Here is a 16,352-nt window from a genome sequence, read left to right on the forward strand (position 1 = left end):
ATCAGATGATCCACACTGTGTGCTACTTCTGTCTGCTAAGAACAGGAAACTGACCCCACAGTGCACAAAGGCCCACTAAAACTGACAAAGAAAAGATTGACAAAACATTGCCTGCATTCGATGAGTCTCGATTTCTTTCTTTCTTTTTTTGGTACTGAAATATGTTTGGGAGTGCTTTCTTGGCACATCTTGCACGCCTTAGTGCCGACTCCACATCATTTAAACATCCCAGTCAGATTATTGTTGCTGACCATCTCTTTATAACCATTATTTCAATGGTGGATTACAAACTAGGCTACCCCACAGAGATCACAATGGCACTGGTGTGCCAGTTGCTTTGTGGTAATTTGATTTATTGGTAATTTGTCTGAGAATTAACATCATCAAGACCAACTATGGTAACATCAAGGTCCTGTGTTGTAAAGTAGTCCCATGGCAAAACCGAATTTGAAGAGGTTAAATGTCTTAGTTTATATTCCAGTGGCATACAGAGTTAAAATAGTTCCATGTGTAGATTTACCAATCAAAAGGAAATTAATGGGTAAAAAAAAGATAATTAATTGCTAATTTCATCAAAAACACTAACAAGTCTCTGGTAGTAGTTTCTTTAATATGTTGTTTTCATTGTAAAGTAAAATTCTTGGAGTTTTTGGACAATGGTCAGTCGAAAACTGAAGACGCCATTTGTGACTCAGGGACTGTCAGAAATGAACAATCTGTAGCTCAATCAGCAGTTAAAATAATTTCCACTTACAGTGCTCATCACATGATGCAAGTATTCCTATAAAAAGATGTTCCATTAAAAGTATCCCAACATGACGCCACTAAAATAGGGGGCCTGTGGACTTATTCCAGCTATTAGTTTCTTGGTTTTTGTCATGTTACTCAGCTACTGTCCTGTATATTATCATGTGTCAGTGCTTAGTTAAATGGTAACTTTGGTGCCACAGAAAACTGGCACTAAAAATAAAAGACCAGGGTGGATCCTACAGGAGGCAATTTCCGAGATGAGATGTTAATTCAGCTGCACATCTAAACAAACTCTTGATCGTGAGGACTGATCTTCGACCACTAGCATGCTGAGTATATGTGTCGTTTATTGCAATGCAACACTGCCATCTATGGATAAGACCTCCGACAGTCCGCTCTGTTTATGCTCCTGCATCACGTTGCCGTCTGTGTGCGTCCAGACGCAGCCGCCTGGACGCGCCTGTCATCTGGAGGAAACTCCTCCCCGCAGACACCGCGTCCTGTCGCCTCTCCAGCGCAATGGTCTCCTGGATCATCTCTAGACTTGTGGTGTAAGTCATATTTTTTTTCAAATTATCGTTCCATATTCTCTGACAGGGACTTGTGATATAAATAAATTGCGTCTCCAGGTTGTTGAAGGCGGCGCGTTTGTGCCGCTCATTGACGGTGCAGCGCGCTTTACAAGCCCCCGCAATTTTTTCTCTCCTTTTTTGTGTGTAATATTTAATCAGAGTCAATGTGGAAGGAGGGCAGGTGTCTCTCTATTAATTTTTGACTGGAAGCAGCTCGTGTTTCGTTGGATTTTACTTTGCTATTAGAGCAGGAATGCTGAGCTGGGCCTGTGGAGAGCTGCTGTATTTCTGCGCTCAGCTGTCTGGCACTCTTTGTGTTTTTATCAAGTGGATGATTTTTTTTTTCGAACAGTCGACGAGATGACGTGATTTACTGAATAATGTATTATTATCCACGAGATGATAAAAAATGAGTCAGAACCAGAAAACCACTGGCGTCTTTCATAGCCAGAAGCCCAAATGTCAGTGAGGTGACTGAACAACAGGAGCGGTCTTTAAGTGGAGCAATTTTCACTGTTGATGTCCCATATTGGAAGAAAAACAAAAGGGATGGGTCAGGCTTCTCAGGTTGCAGTGCAAGATGTATTCATGTTATGAGAATGCATGCATGCATATCCATATCCAGATATATTTCCTTTAAAATGCCATTACAACAATAGTGCCACAGTATTACAGCAGGTTATGGCTATTTTTACCTGCACAAAGTATGAATCAGCACCATTAGACCTTTTGGAGTATCTCAACAGCAGGCCCGAACCCTTAAAATAGTGAGAGAATTAAATTTGGATTGCAAGATCTCGTTACACGGATTGGTCTGGCTCAGCTGTGGCTCTACAGAACCTGCTTATGTGGGTCATTTTGGTTCAGTCTCCAACAGAGAGCCTTAGGTGTGACTCCCAGAGCTGATATTTGGCGTGTCCTTGTGTTTTTAAACTGTGTTAGAGTGCAGTTAGACGCCCCGGACAGAGTGCTGCAACGTGATGTGGGTCAGTAATTTGATCAGGTCGCACTCACAGCTGTTGCCTGGTTGTAGCACTTCAACAGGGTGCTGTCTCTGTCCGGACGCCGGCCACCACAGGTGTCTCCATAGGAATAGAAATGTAAAGAAAAAAGGACAACACATGGAAACTAATATTACTTCTGGATGTTTCTCAGCTGGACAGCATGAGGAAATCTGACTTCATGCCTACTTGGTTTAATAGTTATTTAAAGCTGCTGGACATTTACTGATTTCTCATGATGTTACCTAACAGCTTATTCATCATTTTTAGCCATTTTAACCTAATCTGTTGTCCATAATCACAATTTATTACATTTGTACTTTTTTATATGCCATTCTTGCACTTTTTAAATGCCTGCTTGATTGTAATTTTGCTATTAATTGGCACATTTTCTGTCTTACAGACTTGTGTTTGGTACACTATATCCTGCATACTCATCTTATAAAGCTGTCAAGTCAAAAGATGTGAAAGAATATGTGAGTATAATGTTTGGATTTTTTAGTTTTGGCAGAATGAAAGACCGTTATGTTCTCATGAATATGATTTTAGATTGTGGAGAAACATTAACTGTGCTTGGTTTTCCATGACTTTGCAGGTGAAATGGATGATGTACTGGATAATATTTGCCCTATTCACGACTGTGGAAGTGTTTACAGATATGTTTCTTTGTTGGTGAGTGACCTCAGACGTTTTCTGTCAGTGATTATACACAGGTCCGCCTGAATGTACATAAAACACAACAAGCTCCAACATGTTCTGCCCTGTTTTGCTGCCGTTCTCTGACTTCATTGCAGGCTTCCGTTCTACTATGAACTGAAGATCGCCTTTGTGGTGTGGCTGCTGTCCCCTTACACCAAGGGCTCCAGTGTGCTGTACAGGAAGTTCGTTCATCCCACGCTCTCCTCAAAAGAAAAGGTGAAACCCCTTTCCTTTGTTCCATCTTTCGTTGTTTCCTCTGAAGGAGTAAATGGTGAAAATATTCAGTCTGGGCTTTAAGTTGGTCTGCGTGGTTTTGGGACTAACAGAATTCAACCTTTGCGACTGTCTAGAGAACAAAAGTGCCTTTGTGCTGATTCAATTTCCCACTTTAGCTGTTAAAAAAGTGTTTTCTGGGCATGTGAGAGGAAATGTCGTCGTGTTCTTCCTTTTCGATTTTCCCCGTCTTTCCCTTTTCCTCCAGTCAGGAAACAGATGAGCAGGTTTTCTGAAGTTTGCGTCAGTTAGAATAAGAAAATCTGTCAACACTGTGCAAAAATGAGCTACATAGTGACAACGACAGACATAATGTTCATGTGATTATTTTATTTCAGGACATTGATGAATATATCTGCCAAGCAAAGGACAAAAGCTATGACACGCTGGTGCATTATGGGAGAAAAGGACTGAATGTTGCGGCCACAGCTGCAGTCATGGCTGCAACAAAGGTAATGCAGACTCTGAGCATTTGTTTTGTACTGACCTGAGGGTACAGCGGCCAGTCATTGTAGTGAAGGTATCAATCCTGTTGTTTGTGTGGCCGATCACATAATGAAGACTGTCTATAAATGAATAAATAAAGCTTTGAGATTCAGCAGCCTACACTGTAAGAAAAAAACATCCCATAAAAAAGTGGTAAAAACTGTTGCTACAAGATAAAAAGTATGCTAAAAAATGTGGAATACTTTTAGTAACTGTGAAAATAGTGATTTTTTTTTTTTTTAGCTAATTCAGTTCAATACAGTAAAGAAGTGTAATTTTATGGTCACATTAGGGTTGTTTTTTTCAAAAACAATTATTTGGACATTAAGGTAAAGTTTTGGCCAGATATTTTTTTTCAAGTGAACATGTACATTTATACTTTTTTCTGTTGTTTTACATTATAGTATGCTGGCAAAATTGACAAAATTGCCATTAATTGATTATTCAATCCTAAACATACATTACATCCAACTTTTCTTGCAAATAATGGGAAATTTCTGTATACTTCAATACAATAATGATATTGCTAATTGAAATACAGTAAAAAAAAAAAAAAAGTGTAATTACCAGTTGTAATAATACAGATTTTTGATGTGGACATTATTTACAGTTTTGGCATTTTTTTGCAGATTACCATGTAAATGAACACTGTTTTTCTGTGATTGTACTAGTTTCTATCTGTAATATAACACAGGGGAAAAATGACTGTTAGAAACTGGTTTAAAAGCTTAATTTTTTACAGGATATTGTCATCTTCATTCAGTTTTGCCTCTCGATAAGCTGTGATGCTTGACTGCTTCACTGCTGCTCAAAATGACTACCTCATGTTTCCTGGTTTAGGGCCAAGGCGTTCTATCAGACAGACTGAGGAGCTTCAGCATGCAGGATCTGTCTTCCTACCAGTCTGACCCCGATAACAGCGGCTCCGGCACCACGCAGCCTGCAGCAGCACAGCAGCGGACCAGAACTATGATGCGCAGCAAGTCAGAGAGCTACAAGGGTGAGGACGCTTTATCCTCACACTGCCTCCTCACCCCTTCTGAAACAAAAAGCAGCTGTAGAGATTGACTTAAGCATTAACCGTCAAATAGTAGTGTTATTAAAGCTCGTAAACTAAATCTCAGTTTCACAAAACAAGATACTGATAAAATTGGGAACCATTATTCCTTTTCTCTGAGCACAATTAGCTCTAATGGAGCCACTATAATGCCGTTAGCAGCGCCCGGTCGGTTTGTGTAAAACAGATTAGCACGTCGATATCTGCCTTCCTGTTCAAGCTTGTTTAAGCCCACAGATATTGTTTGGTACCTCTGCTTTCCTGAGCAGCCCCCTAACCTCAGTCCTGCCTTCCTGTTTGGGGCAGGTCAGGCCTCGCAGCGCTGCCAGGCTCACCATCCTGTGATAAGACTCACATGTAGCTGAGGGGGATTTGTTCCCAGTTTAACATCATGCAGAGACAGTCGGTGTTTGTCTTAATCTGGTGTGATACTGGTCAGATAATAGATATTTCTTTGTAAATCAAATCTGACATAACATTGAGAAACAACTGTTTAAACCACATGCAAATTGCTGCAGACTTAAGGCACATTTACCCTTTTTATTTAAGCACTCTTGGTGAGAGCCCCTGTGTTCATATTTGCAGGATACAACTAAAACATAGATAGATAGATAGATACTATATTTATCCCAATTGAAAGCTGCTGTAAATTTCTGACTGCACTCAATGATGGATTTAAACTAACTTGCATTGACCTTTATTTCTGTTTCTGTCAATAAATCCCATTAAAAGACCAAAACCAATACTTTCTGACTGCCCTTGAGGGTGTAAATCATCAAAAAATGGGTCACTACTATATATTTTGAATTGCCCGTGTGTCTAAATAATTTCGTAAACAGCTGGGTGCTGTAGTTTAGTGGTAACTTTGCTAAAACGTGCATTTGTAGGGAATTATTTTCAGCTGTGGATTAATACTGATTTAGTGAGATTTTCCAGCAGCACAGTGGTACAGGGCTGAGGAGTTAAAATAAACCCTAGAGATCAGAAACATGTCACCCAGAGCTGAGATGTGCTGCATTGATGTCTTATTATAGTTTCTGTACAGCAGTGGAGCTCTAAGGCGCAGAAAAATAAGATCTCACTTTGAATACACAGCTCTTGTTGGTCAAATTAATGCATTGTTGGTTTTGGTCTTCTCCTGAAATTACTGAAAATGTTAATGATAACAAAAACATATCACCACGATAATTACTGAATTCCATTTTGACTAGTGTCGCTAAATGTACAGTGGCTCTCTCGTCTCTTGGCATTACATGACATGTAAGTGGTTTTGCTGGAAATCTGCACGTACTAAAAAGAACAGAATAATAGCCTTGTTATGCTTGTTTGTGATGCAACAAATTGGCTCCCACTTCTTATAACTTCCTTTCTGGCTGCTGCTCTGCGCTCTACAGGATGATAATGCATAATGATGTGAACATTCATTATCCCCAACTGACCAAAATCAGCTGCAGCTTAACACCGGTCACACAGCACAGTATTTGGCTTTCGATTCAGTGCTCCAGAGATTCCACATTTCCATGTTGCTCATCGCTGCTGCCGGCCTCTTTCCACGGTACAGGGCAGGATTATGACATGACAGAGTTTGAGCTGTTGAGGTTGGAGCAGTGGGACTCCAAGGAGCTTCCATCCCAGACCCTCTCGACTTCCGAGTCCGAGTCCACACCCGTTACCCCCTCCGTGACGCCCCCGTCCACCCCGCCCTCCACACCCTCTCCACCTCCCACCCCTGCACCTCCTGAGCAGCCAGACGAGGTGGAGAAGGAGGCGGCTCAGGCGGCGTCCGGCTCTCCGCAGCTCCGGCTGGTTAAGAGGAAGGCTCCGGAGGTACCCTGCCTCGTCCACGTGGCTGCTCAGCTGCTGCCTGATCCTAACTGCCCCTCGAGAGCTGTGATTTACCAACTGATTCACTAATTGCTACTGCGGCGTGGCTAAATGAATCATCATGGTCCAGCACCTGTGCAAATGTGGAGAGTCTGGCTGCTAGTAGGATTTCTGCACTGATGAAGCTGATTCATGCATTAACTTTAGTGGAATTATTACTTAGTTTAAGTGAATGTGTGATTGCAGAAACTCACATGTTTGTAAATGTGGCCTGGGAAATATCCAAACAGGAACAACACGCTGGCAGTGATTGCCTTTGATGCTGTTCCAACCTTTGGAATAGCTTTTATTTTATGAGTGTGGAAATGTTTGTGTGAAGCCAATCTCTGGAATCAACTAGTGTTCATTCATACATTTATAAATCTATAATCGGTGTGTTTGGCATGGCAGTGCCCAACTAAATAAAGCAGCATTATTTTAGGGATAAGGCTAGCAATATATTCTGTTGATCTCATTGACAGCAAATGACAAAACAACTGCACAAGTCTTCAAAGAACGTGCATCGCCCCTTAAATTTATGATTTTTGTCTAAATAACCTAAGTAAAAGGCAATTATTCTTACAGATTACATTAGAAAAGCTTGGCCTGTATTGGTGATGATGTAATACTGAATCAGCTGTGACTTGTCATCTGTATGACAGAGTCATACAGATGACAAGTCATCACTTATGTGTGCTAAGAATGCCATCTTATAAACTTAAGATTTAATTTTAAAATCATTAAATGAAGCCACTCGATGACTTCTGATATAATTTCAGCCATAAATATTGTTTTGCTCCAAGGCTGCAAATGATCATTTTGGAATATTTAGAAAGCAGTTGTTAAATATTAGTTTTCTTTTTCTTGAATGCTGCATTAATAATTACATTTGGTCTACATTTCTATTTATGATGGTGATAATTTATGTGATACAAAAAAAGGGGTTTGAAATGTAACTCTTACATGATGCACTTTCTTTCAACACCGGTGTGTGAACTGATCTACAAGCATGTGTCTGTGTAGCCAAAGCCTGATATACCTTCCTCCTGTTACCCAAAAGCTATTAAAAACACATTTGTGTTGTTTTACCACAATAAATCTGGGCATTTAAGCTTTTTAGGCTACTTCCAGATCAGCCACTTAATGCCATTAATACACATTTTACTTCTGATTTAGTTGTTTCCAAGTATTAACAATTAATAGTTTTCTTTCCAGAAATTATTGATTCCTTTTAAAAACAATTTTAAAAAAAATCAATAGGAACAGTTGGGCTTTGGACTGAGATTTAAGTGGGAACATAATGAGAGAAAAACCAACACATTCTGAGTTTTAGCTGCATCTTGGGTTTCGCTGACAATAATAAAAATACAAAATAATTCCAGCTCTATCCTTCAAATACTCGGCAACATCTTCCAGCTACTGGTTGACTAAACTCCTTTTCCTTTTTCTCCCTTCCAGCCGCCTCATAGAGTCTTAAGGCCTCTCACAAGATCCAGGAGTGCTCTTTCTTCAAACAATGAAGCCATGTGAAACTGTCCTCAAGACTCCTCCAGCTGCCTTCGCTGCAAGAAGTAAAAAAATTACTGAATGGCCAAAAGCTACATGACTGAAGCAGCCTTGCTTTGGAATAAGGTATTACCAAAGTGACCTAAGATGACCCCTCTATATACGATTATATAGCTAGTGGCTCATGATTTCAAAAAAACTGAGGTTTGTGACACTGAGATAGAAAAGGTGAGTGAATGGGCTCCATGCTGACAGACACTTTGAGTTTGTGGGTTATTGAATATGTATTTATGTACAGTATGTGTGTACTTCATCGTTATGATTTCATTGTTTTTATATATCAGGTCTGGGTCGACAATCGCATGTGTGTCTTCCCGGTCGTTGGTCTGCTGTTGATTAAACAGAATGTACTGTCACTGAAAACTACAGCTGGCTCAGAGAGTGACGCTCTCGTTGTAAGAGAATGTGAGACAAGCCAAGGATCAAAACTAAAGGCGAGGCTGTTTGATTGAATCTTGTCACATTTGTGGGCGTTTTTTCCCCTGCCCCGATCACTTATCACATCTGAGAAGTTACCTAAAAGCATTTAACGACAGGACAGCCTGCATTTGTAGTATTGAGCAGTCAGACAGCAGTGACAGACACCATTCTGTTCTTTACCTCTCTCTCTTCAAGCCTTAAAGAAAGAGACAGCAGAGACGTAAATGTCTCTTCACGTGGTATTTTCAACACAATGTTGTCATTAAATAATCACTTTGCACTATGCTTAGAATATAGACAACTGCCCTCGATGCTCTGAAATGTCCAAAAATTAGACGAACAAATTAGTAGCTGAACACTCTCATTAATCATCTTATTATTATTTCTGCAGTGACGAAGAAATAATTACTTCTTAACAAGTAAGAACATCTCTATCACAGATAAAAGAGAGAAAAATATCATCACGTCAGAGTTTTATCACTGGAGCAGACTGTTTTTGACAATCTACTGTTCAGTTTCATGGCACGCTTTGTCATTTAGTTCATAAATTATCTGGCAGCGTAATAATTTATGAAATTATTACTTTTAAGGCCGATTAGGGACGAGTCACTTTTAGGTGTAGCAGGAATGGGTTATTACATGAGTAAATATTTACTGTATAGAAACATGGTTCTTTCTCCATGTTGAAATCACTGTGTAATGTTCTGTTGTTAACTGAGCAACACTAAACCCAACGCTCTTACCTTTACTCGCTTCTGCTATTTTTTTAAGGACTTCATGAGAGTGAATATATTGGTTTGCAGGTTTACAAACTTCTATATCGGTTAATAGTGCGTAGCAATGCGTCGTATCTTGTCAACCTGTACTTTATTGACTGAGCCTGAACCTTGGCAACGACGTGCACAAAACACCAGTGTGTCGGTCGTTGACGGGTGGACTCGTGCAGTAGATTTTCCGTCATTGTATCATTTATGGTGGTTTTAAGTTTGAAACAGAAGCTTCTCAGGTACAACAGTTCTGTTTACACTTCATTCACTCTGATGTTGTAGATACACTTATTATGCACATGAAATGTCCTTTTAATGGATAAATGGTGGAAAAAAAAACAGGAAAAATCAAATTATGTGTTTAGTAGTATCAGTGTTAGTGCTGGAGTTGATTTCCTTTGATTAAAATTCTTGCAAAGTAAAACTGAGGAAAAAAAAACACACGTGGCTAAGTTGCAGATTTGTATACTTGTGTGTAGATTGATAAACTCATCACTGCATGATGTTTGTTATTAATTTGTATGAAAAACTTCATTTCTTAAGTGATTTTGTGTGAAGCTGTTGGCCTCTTCAGACGCCCTGCTGATGAACAATGAATTCTGTTTTTGTTACTTTTGGCTGCTTTAAAAGAACATTAAACATCGCGACCATCAGTTGGCTACACATACTCACAAATTAAATGTCTTATTTACTGATAAATCGACCACTTAAGGCTTTATTCATGAAGAGACATCGCGGTTCTTACTAATTTATCCTAAGCATTTTTTTCTGGCAGGCCAGAATGTCAAATTTGAACTTGATTGTGAATTATGAAACAAAAAGCAGTGATGATCACATAATGGTTTATGACTATCAATTTAGTGTTCCACGAGTTGAAATATTTCTGTTGGTTAAAGTCGATTTACAGCCATTAAATATGAAGCAAATCTCTGACTGCGTGGCACTCTTCTTTTCTTGTCCAGTTGTCTCAAAATAACAACTAAAAGCAAACATCACTGAAGGCATCAGGATATGTGTACAACAATATCACTTTATATTCAAGCAGAAGACAATACAGCAGTACATGAATCAGCAAATTACTGTTTGAAGTTGACCCGATCGTGGTACTTCATGTATGGATCGTTGACGTACCAATTTCTCCTTTTCCAAAAAGACGTTGTCATTTTATCCAGAAGCTTGCTCTGTGTTTTGTTGCAGAACACGATTTCCCTCAGGCGCTTTCGTCTGGCAGGCAGCTTCTTCCACAGTTTCTTCTTGTATCCTGACTGTTTGCACCCAAAAAAGAAATCAGATTGGCACCGCTGTGTTTTTAAGGTGTTAAACAAACCAGTGAATCACACATTGAACTGTACAACACACACACCTGACGTCTGATCCAAAGGCCACAGTGCAGCCTCATGAACCTCTCCGTTACAGACTTCACACTCTTCCTCTTCCCCTTCTTCACACTGTAGTACGTCAGATTTCTACTTGGCTGCTGAATTAGATTTGGAACAAGTGCTGACACCCTGGAAGAACAGAGAGAAGCAGAACAACTGCTACTCAGAATATTCATTAAAGATGTGGCATCTTTTAAATTGCAGAAACTCATGAAAAACACAAAACTCTCATGACAATCTCTCAGTGATATGTGCTCATGCAGATTGTGCTTTTTTTTTTTTTAGACTTGTAGCTCCAACTTTAATACATATAAAGGTTTAAAAAGAGATGTTTCAAACAATAACTGTGTTTTTCTGGGATGTTGCAGTTACTTCGATTGATCTATGGACATTGCTGTTTATTGGATAGAGACTGATACTGCTGTTGAGCTCAAACTGCCTTTTATTCACCTCAGAGTTTCTTACAGTGTTTTATTGGGTGAGCTAGTCCTCCTGACATAAAAAAGACCTTTGCCCTTTGCTTATATTATACAAAAAAGGTGGGGGCATGCAGCAATAGAGTGCTCTTCCATTAGCAAGGGTTATATTTTTCCTAAGTGTGGGTGTTAGGTTATTCACCACCAACAAAAATGTCACAAGACAAGATTAGTCAGGATCCAGATGGTTTGCTAATTCTGTAAAACAGCTTTTTGGATGAAAAGCTGCACCTCATCGTATTAAAGTTGAGGCAAAATCTTCACCTAATCCGCTGTTAGGGTGAACTGACGATTAAATGCCCAAATAAAGACAATTTGTTTGGGAAATACTGAATAATACACTGATGATAAACTAGTTTTCAAGGGGCAGTGCAACACTTTGTTGCATCTCTACAAATCTGACCTCAATTTAACCGCAGATACGACTTTATTGCAAACCTGAGAAATAAAATCACAAGTAACAATTAGGATAACTTTTAACATTCTTATCCTTTAAGCTGGCAAAATTATGTATTTTTTTCCACTACGTGTGCAACAAAGACGCATATTTAGTTCACAGTGGTGGAAAGTAACTAGTCAAGTACTGTAAGGAAGTGCAGCTTTGAAGCACTTGTACTTTACTGGAGGATTTATGCTACTTAATACTTCAACTCCATTACATTTCAGAGGGGAAATCTTGCATTTTGTACTTCACTACATGCTTCTGACAGCATTAGTTACTTTTCAGACAAGGGTTTTATATAACCTTCTAAAATAGAACACATTGCTGAAGATCAAACCAGTGCTCTTCAACCTTATATTATTTGGTGGAAATATATAATTGCGATGTTAGTGACAGCTATTGCCGTTTGATTTGCAATACAGTTTTTTAACGTCAATAATTGCTGTATAACAGATTTAAAACGTGATGGAACATTATCACATGAGGCCCCATCAAAAGCATGACTGTCACACAAGTAGGATGGCAAGTATTTATAAAACTATGAGAGTTGAAACCATTGGTCAGCTGCACTGCAAAATGTATGAGGTGTAGCTAATAAACAATGAGACTGGGGTTTATGTCAGTCAAGCATGCAAGAATAAAATGTTTAGTTTACACTGATCAGCGGGCATAAACAACCCCTGAAAGTTTCAGTCTTCTCAAATTAAATAAAACTGAGTTGTAGCATTGTTCTCATTATTTAATAAATGTTATTATTCAACAATAATAACAATGTTGTAAATACTAAATTCTAGCATCGTTGCTAATTGCATAGTTTCAAGATGTGATTTCAATTTGAAATCAATTCTTTTGCCCTACTTCTGATTTCTTAATAATAAATCTGTGTATAATTTAGATAAAGTTAGACCAGAGGTATCATCAGACCTGAGCGTCGGAGACTATACCCTTGAATTCTTTGAGTAGTTTTTTTGATTGTTTTGTTGTTTTTCCTTAGACATGAGTCAAATCACATAGCACATTAATTATAAAGGTGGCAGAGAAATGCTTTTATTGTACTATCCAGTAGCACACAAATATGGATTGAAGCCATATTAAAACATGTGATGTAATCATTAACAATGCATGGGAGAGCGAAAGTTCAACTTAACAATAAAAATGAAACCAGAGGCACAAAAGAAAGTAGATAAGAACAGAAAGAAAAGCACAATATCATCTTTATATGAAGAGAAGCTGTGAGAGGAGACTTTGAACTTTGAGTCCTATTTTATACAGCTTTAGAGGAGTCAGTTTGTGGATGCCAGACATTGTTCATTGCAACACCAAGTATTGTCTCTCACCTCCAGGCATCGCATTTGGTCTGATTAAGATTAAATATTTATTAGGGTATTGTGTTATGGTCTTTTAAGGGTGAACTTTTCCCCTGACCAACACCTGTATCTCTTCTTCTAGACTATTTAGATGGTCACCCAAATTACAATCAACTAAAATTATTGTTATACATTAAATAAGGAGTAATATCCTATAATATAGTATACATAATAAAAAAACAGTCTCACAACAAATGGTGTCTAAAAGTTGGCAACCCTGATCTAGCTCAGTGGTTCTCTAACATTTTTGTCACAAAGCACAAATTTACATATGATTATATCTGCAAATCATCATAACTAAGACTAATTCCAAGGCACAGAGTTTGAGAACCACTGGTCCAGCTATCCTGCACTTACTAATGTGAAACAAGAGCTAGGAAAAGGGCTACAGAGTTGAGGTGACATTACTTTGCCTGGAGCTTAATGTCTCATGTTTTAAATTGATTTGACTATGAAATAATATTAAAATGTTGCAATTATTAGGCTAAAATCTAAAAATTTGTGCACTGGCCAAAGCCCCCAATGTCTCAAGAGTGCTGTAATGCCTCTGGTTTGGACATTTCAGATGTCTGTAACTAAATGTTTCTGCAGATTTTACTGTCTGTGCTTTTGATAGTGTTTATTTTTAATAACTGTACACATGAACCAATATCTCACTGAAACATTACAGAAAACGCATTTTTGACATCTTAGTATTTTTACAATGTTATTTCCGTGCTTTTACTTAAGGAAAGGATATGAACAATTCCTCCATGGTCGTTCAAATCTTATGAAAAGGGCTTGACATCAGTGTCACTCTGGTCCTTACCGCTGCAGGATGCTGTACCGGGGTGTCTGCCACACCGCACCCTGGAGAGGAGCGCGGACAGCGGCTGTAGCGGAACCGTACAGAGGTGTAGGCTGGATGAGGTTGGATAGCTGACAGAGCTGATGCGTTCTGGCGCTTACAGAGAGAGACAGTGGCCTTAGCAGCCCTGTGAAACCCAAGGACAACACACAAACACATGAGTGGAGGGGAGAGGGAGCTTAGCTAACGCTGCTAGCTAAGCTAACGGACAGACTTCAGCGACTGTCTGGGCTAACAAAGATTTCTGTTCAATAAATGAACGCATGGACCACATACTACACATTTACACAATGACGACGGTGAAAGGACAAAGCATGAATGCCAAATTGTGGTTACACACCGGGCAGTCTTCTCGCCAGGGTGGCCGCCATGTTTCCCCCCGAGTACAACGTAAGTACGGAGTCCCGTTTGGACAAACTCTGTTCCTGATGGTTTTCACATTAAAGCCCTTTACCGCCACCTAGCAACTATTGAAAGACATGTAATGTGCATTTCTAAAAATATCCACACGTTTTTTATTCATTATTTACTGAACCAGTGGTTACTGTAGCTATAGGAGTACATTCAAATACTGAAATCACAGTTTGGAGGTATTTATACTTTGAATATTTAAATTTTTGGTACTTTACTATTACTTTCGACCAGCCATTCAGCGTGAAACATTGCATTTCTTACCTCCACCACTACTAGATAGTTGTTTAACAGCTATCAGTTACTTACTAAGTTATCTTTGTTTATGATAAAGCACTGAAACATAGAAAACATTGGAGCAGTATTAGCCTACAATAAACAACCTAACAGTAGAAGGTCTGAAGAAGGGAGAATACACCACAATTCTTTTTTTAAGTATGTTTAATATTGATTGAAAACACAATCCTTACAGTAACACTAAGAGAAGAGGCTGAATAGTTAGTACTTCATTTAATCAAATCAGCTTATCTTTTCCAGTTTACTTAATGTAATTACATGACTTTTACTCATTTCTAGTTCATACACTGAAAAAGCAGCATTTTTATTTTCAGGTCACAATTGAACTTAAAAAATAGTAGTTCTCATAACCTGAAGCATTTTGACTTAAAGTGATGACTGAAGGAATAAACAGCTAAGAATTCATTCAGCTCCTTAAATTAAGTTTATAATTATAGAAGAAAAGATGAAAAACTAGCACATTAGCAAACTTCCCAGGATGCATTGTTAAAGAGTTCAAGATGCTTGTTTTTTGTAGTTTGAGACAACAGACATGGTGCAAACTTGCTGTGTGTCTTTAATATATATATATATATATGTGTGTCTTTAATATATATATATATATATATATATATATATATATATATATATCACAACTTAGTTTGTTTCTTTTCATCATAATTAAAACAATTCTAACCATGACAGTGGTTAGTTTTGACTGTAATCCAATGTCTTCTCAAACTTGTCAGACAGTTTCAGACCTTCATAGTCCCGGTTCAACACGGCGTTCTTGCAGTGGGTGGTTACAACTACAGTTGTAGATTTATAGTTTATATCAGGAGCAACCTCAAAGATTGTTATTGTACAGATTCTGGTTAAAAATGGCTGAAACAGCTGCAATGTTAAGTGAAATGAAAAAATAAAACAAGTCAGTCTATAATTATTGTTTATCTCACTACTTGATTCAACTTAATATTTTAAGTTTATTGAACTTGTTTTCTCAAAATCCATTAATGCAACTTAGCTAGTTGTTCAAGTTCACAGGTCATAATATGACTTTGAACTAATTAATCAAATGAAAGTCATATTTTTAAGGCAGCAGCAGAACTTATGCTCATAAGCCGAATGAACCTAACTGACTTAGTGTGTGGTGATTATAATAGGCTTATGCTAAGCATTTTTTGCTGTACTTTTACTTTAGTGATACATGGATGCATGACTTTCACTTGTAACGGAGCATTTTCAAATGGTAGCATTGCTACTTTGATTCCAAATATGTTATAGTTTTTAAAACTTCAATATACAGTTGTTGCTGTAACAAAGACTTTAGTGCAAGCAATTCTAAAATCATTGTGGAGGTCCATTTCAACCACCAGAAATCTGTTATGTACTCCAGTGTTCACTCTGTGTGCACCGTGCGTAGGCAGTTCATAGTTTTATATGCAGCTTTCAGTCTTGCTACGTGGTTGTCACACTCCGTCAACATGTTTATCTGATGGTCAGATGTGCCATTTGTCACGGTCTGTGAATAATGCGGAAAAAATTGTTGAGCACTGACCAGAGAGTTGTTTTTTTTCTTTACTTAGTCTGCAAACCCTGCAGTATATGTATATTTTTTGTGGCGGAAATATTCACATAGCAAATTTTTTTTATTGTTTATTATTACAGGGACCTTGAGCTGGAACACCTAATGAATGCAG

The 16,352-nt window shown here is 38.3% G+C and overlaps 2 protein-coding genes across 2 annotated transcripts; one reads left to right on the top strand and one right to left on the bottom strand.

Moving 5' to 3' along the window:
* Positions 1-1,157: 1,157 nt before the first annotated feature.
* On the top strand, positions 1,158-10,384 carry reep1 (receptor accessory protein 1). The gene is made up of 7 exons (XM_051948521.1): positions 1,158-1,301; positions 2,727-2,799; positions 2,919-2,995; positions 3,118-3,238; positions 3,634-3,747; positions 4,622-4,781; positions 8,160-10,384. Exons 1-7 carry the CDS (start codon positions 1,270-1,272, stop codon positions 8,168-8,170), a joined length of 588 nt encoding a protein of 195 aa, XP_051804481.1. The 5' UTR covers positions 1,158-1,269; the 3' UTR covers positions 8,171-10,384.
* An 80-nt stretch (positions 10,385-10,464) lies between these two features.
* On the bottom strand, positions 10,465-14,398 carry mrpl35 (mitochondrial ribosomal protein L35). Its single transcript, XM_022221960.2, has 4 exons — positions 14,306-14,398; positions 13,927-14,092; positions 10,818-10,962; positions 10,465-10,719 (listed from the first exon to the last, which is right to left on the bottom strand). The coding sequence occupies exons 1-4, from the start codon at positions 14,334-14,336 to the stop codon at positions 10,531-10,533; spliced, it is 531 nt and encodes a 176-aa protein (XP_022077652.1). The 5' UTR covers positions 14,337-14,398; the 3' UTR covers positions 10,465-10,530.
* Between the last annotated feature and the right edge of the window lie 1,954 nt (positions 14,399-16,352).

This window comes from Acanthochromis polyacanthus, chromosome 1 (genome assembly GCF_021347895.1).
Source record: "Acanthochromis polyacanthus isolate Apoly-LR-REF ecotype Palm Island chromosome 1, KAUST_Apoly_ChrSc, whole genome shotgun sequence".
In the NCBI taxonomy this organism is placed as follows: Eukaryota; Metazoa; Chordata; class Actinopteri; family Pomacentridae; genus Acanthochromis; species Acanthochromis polyacanthus.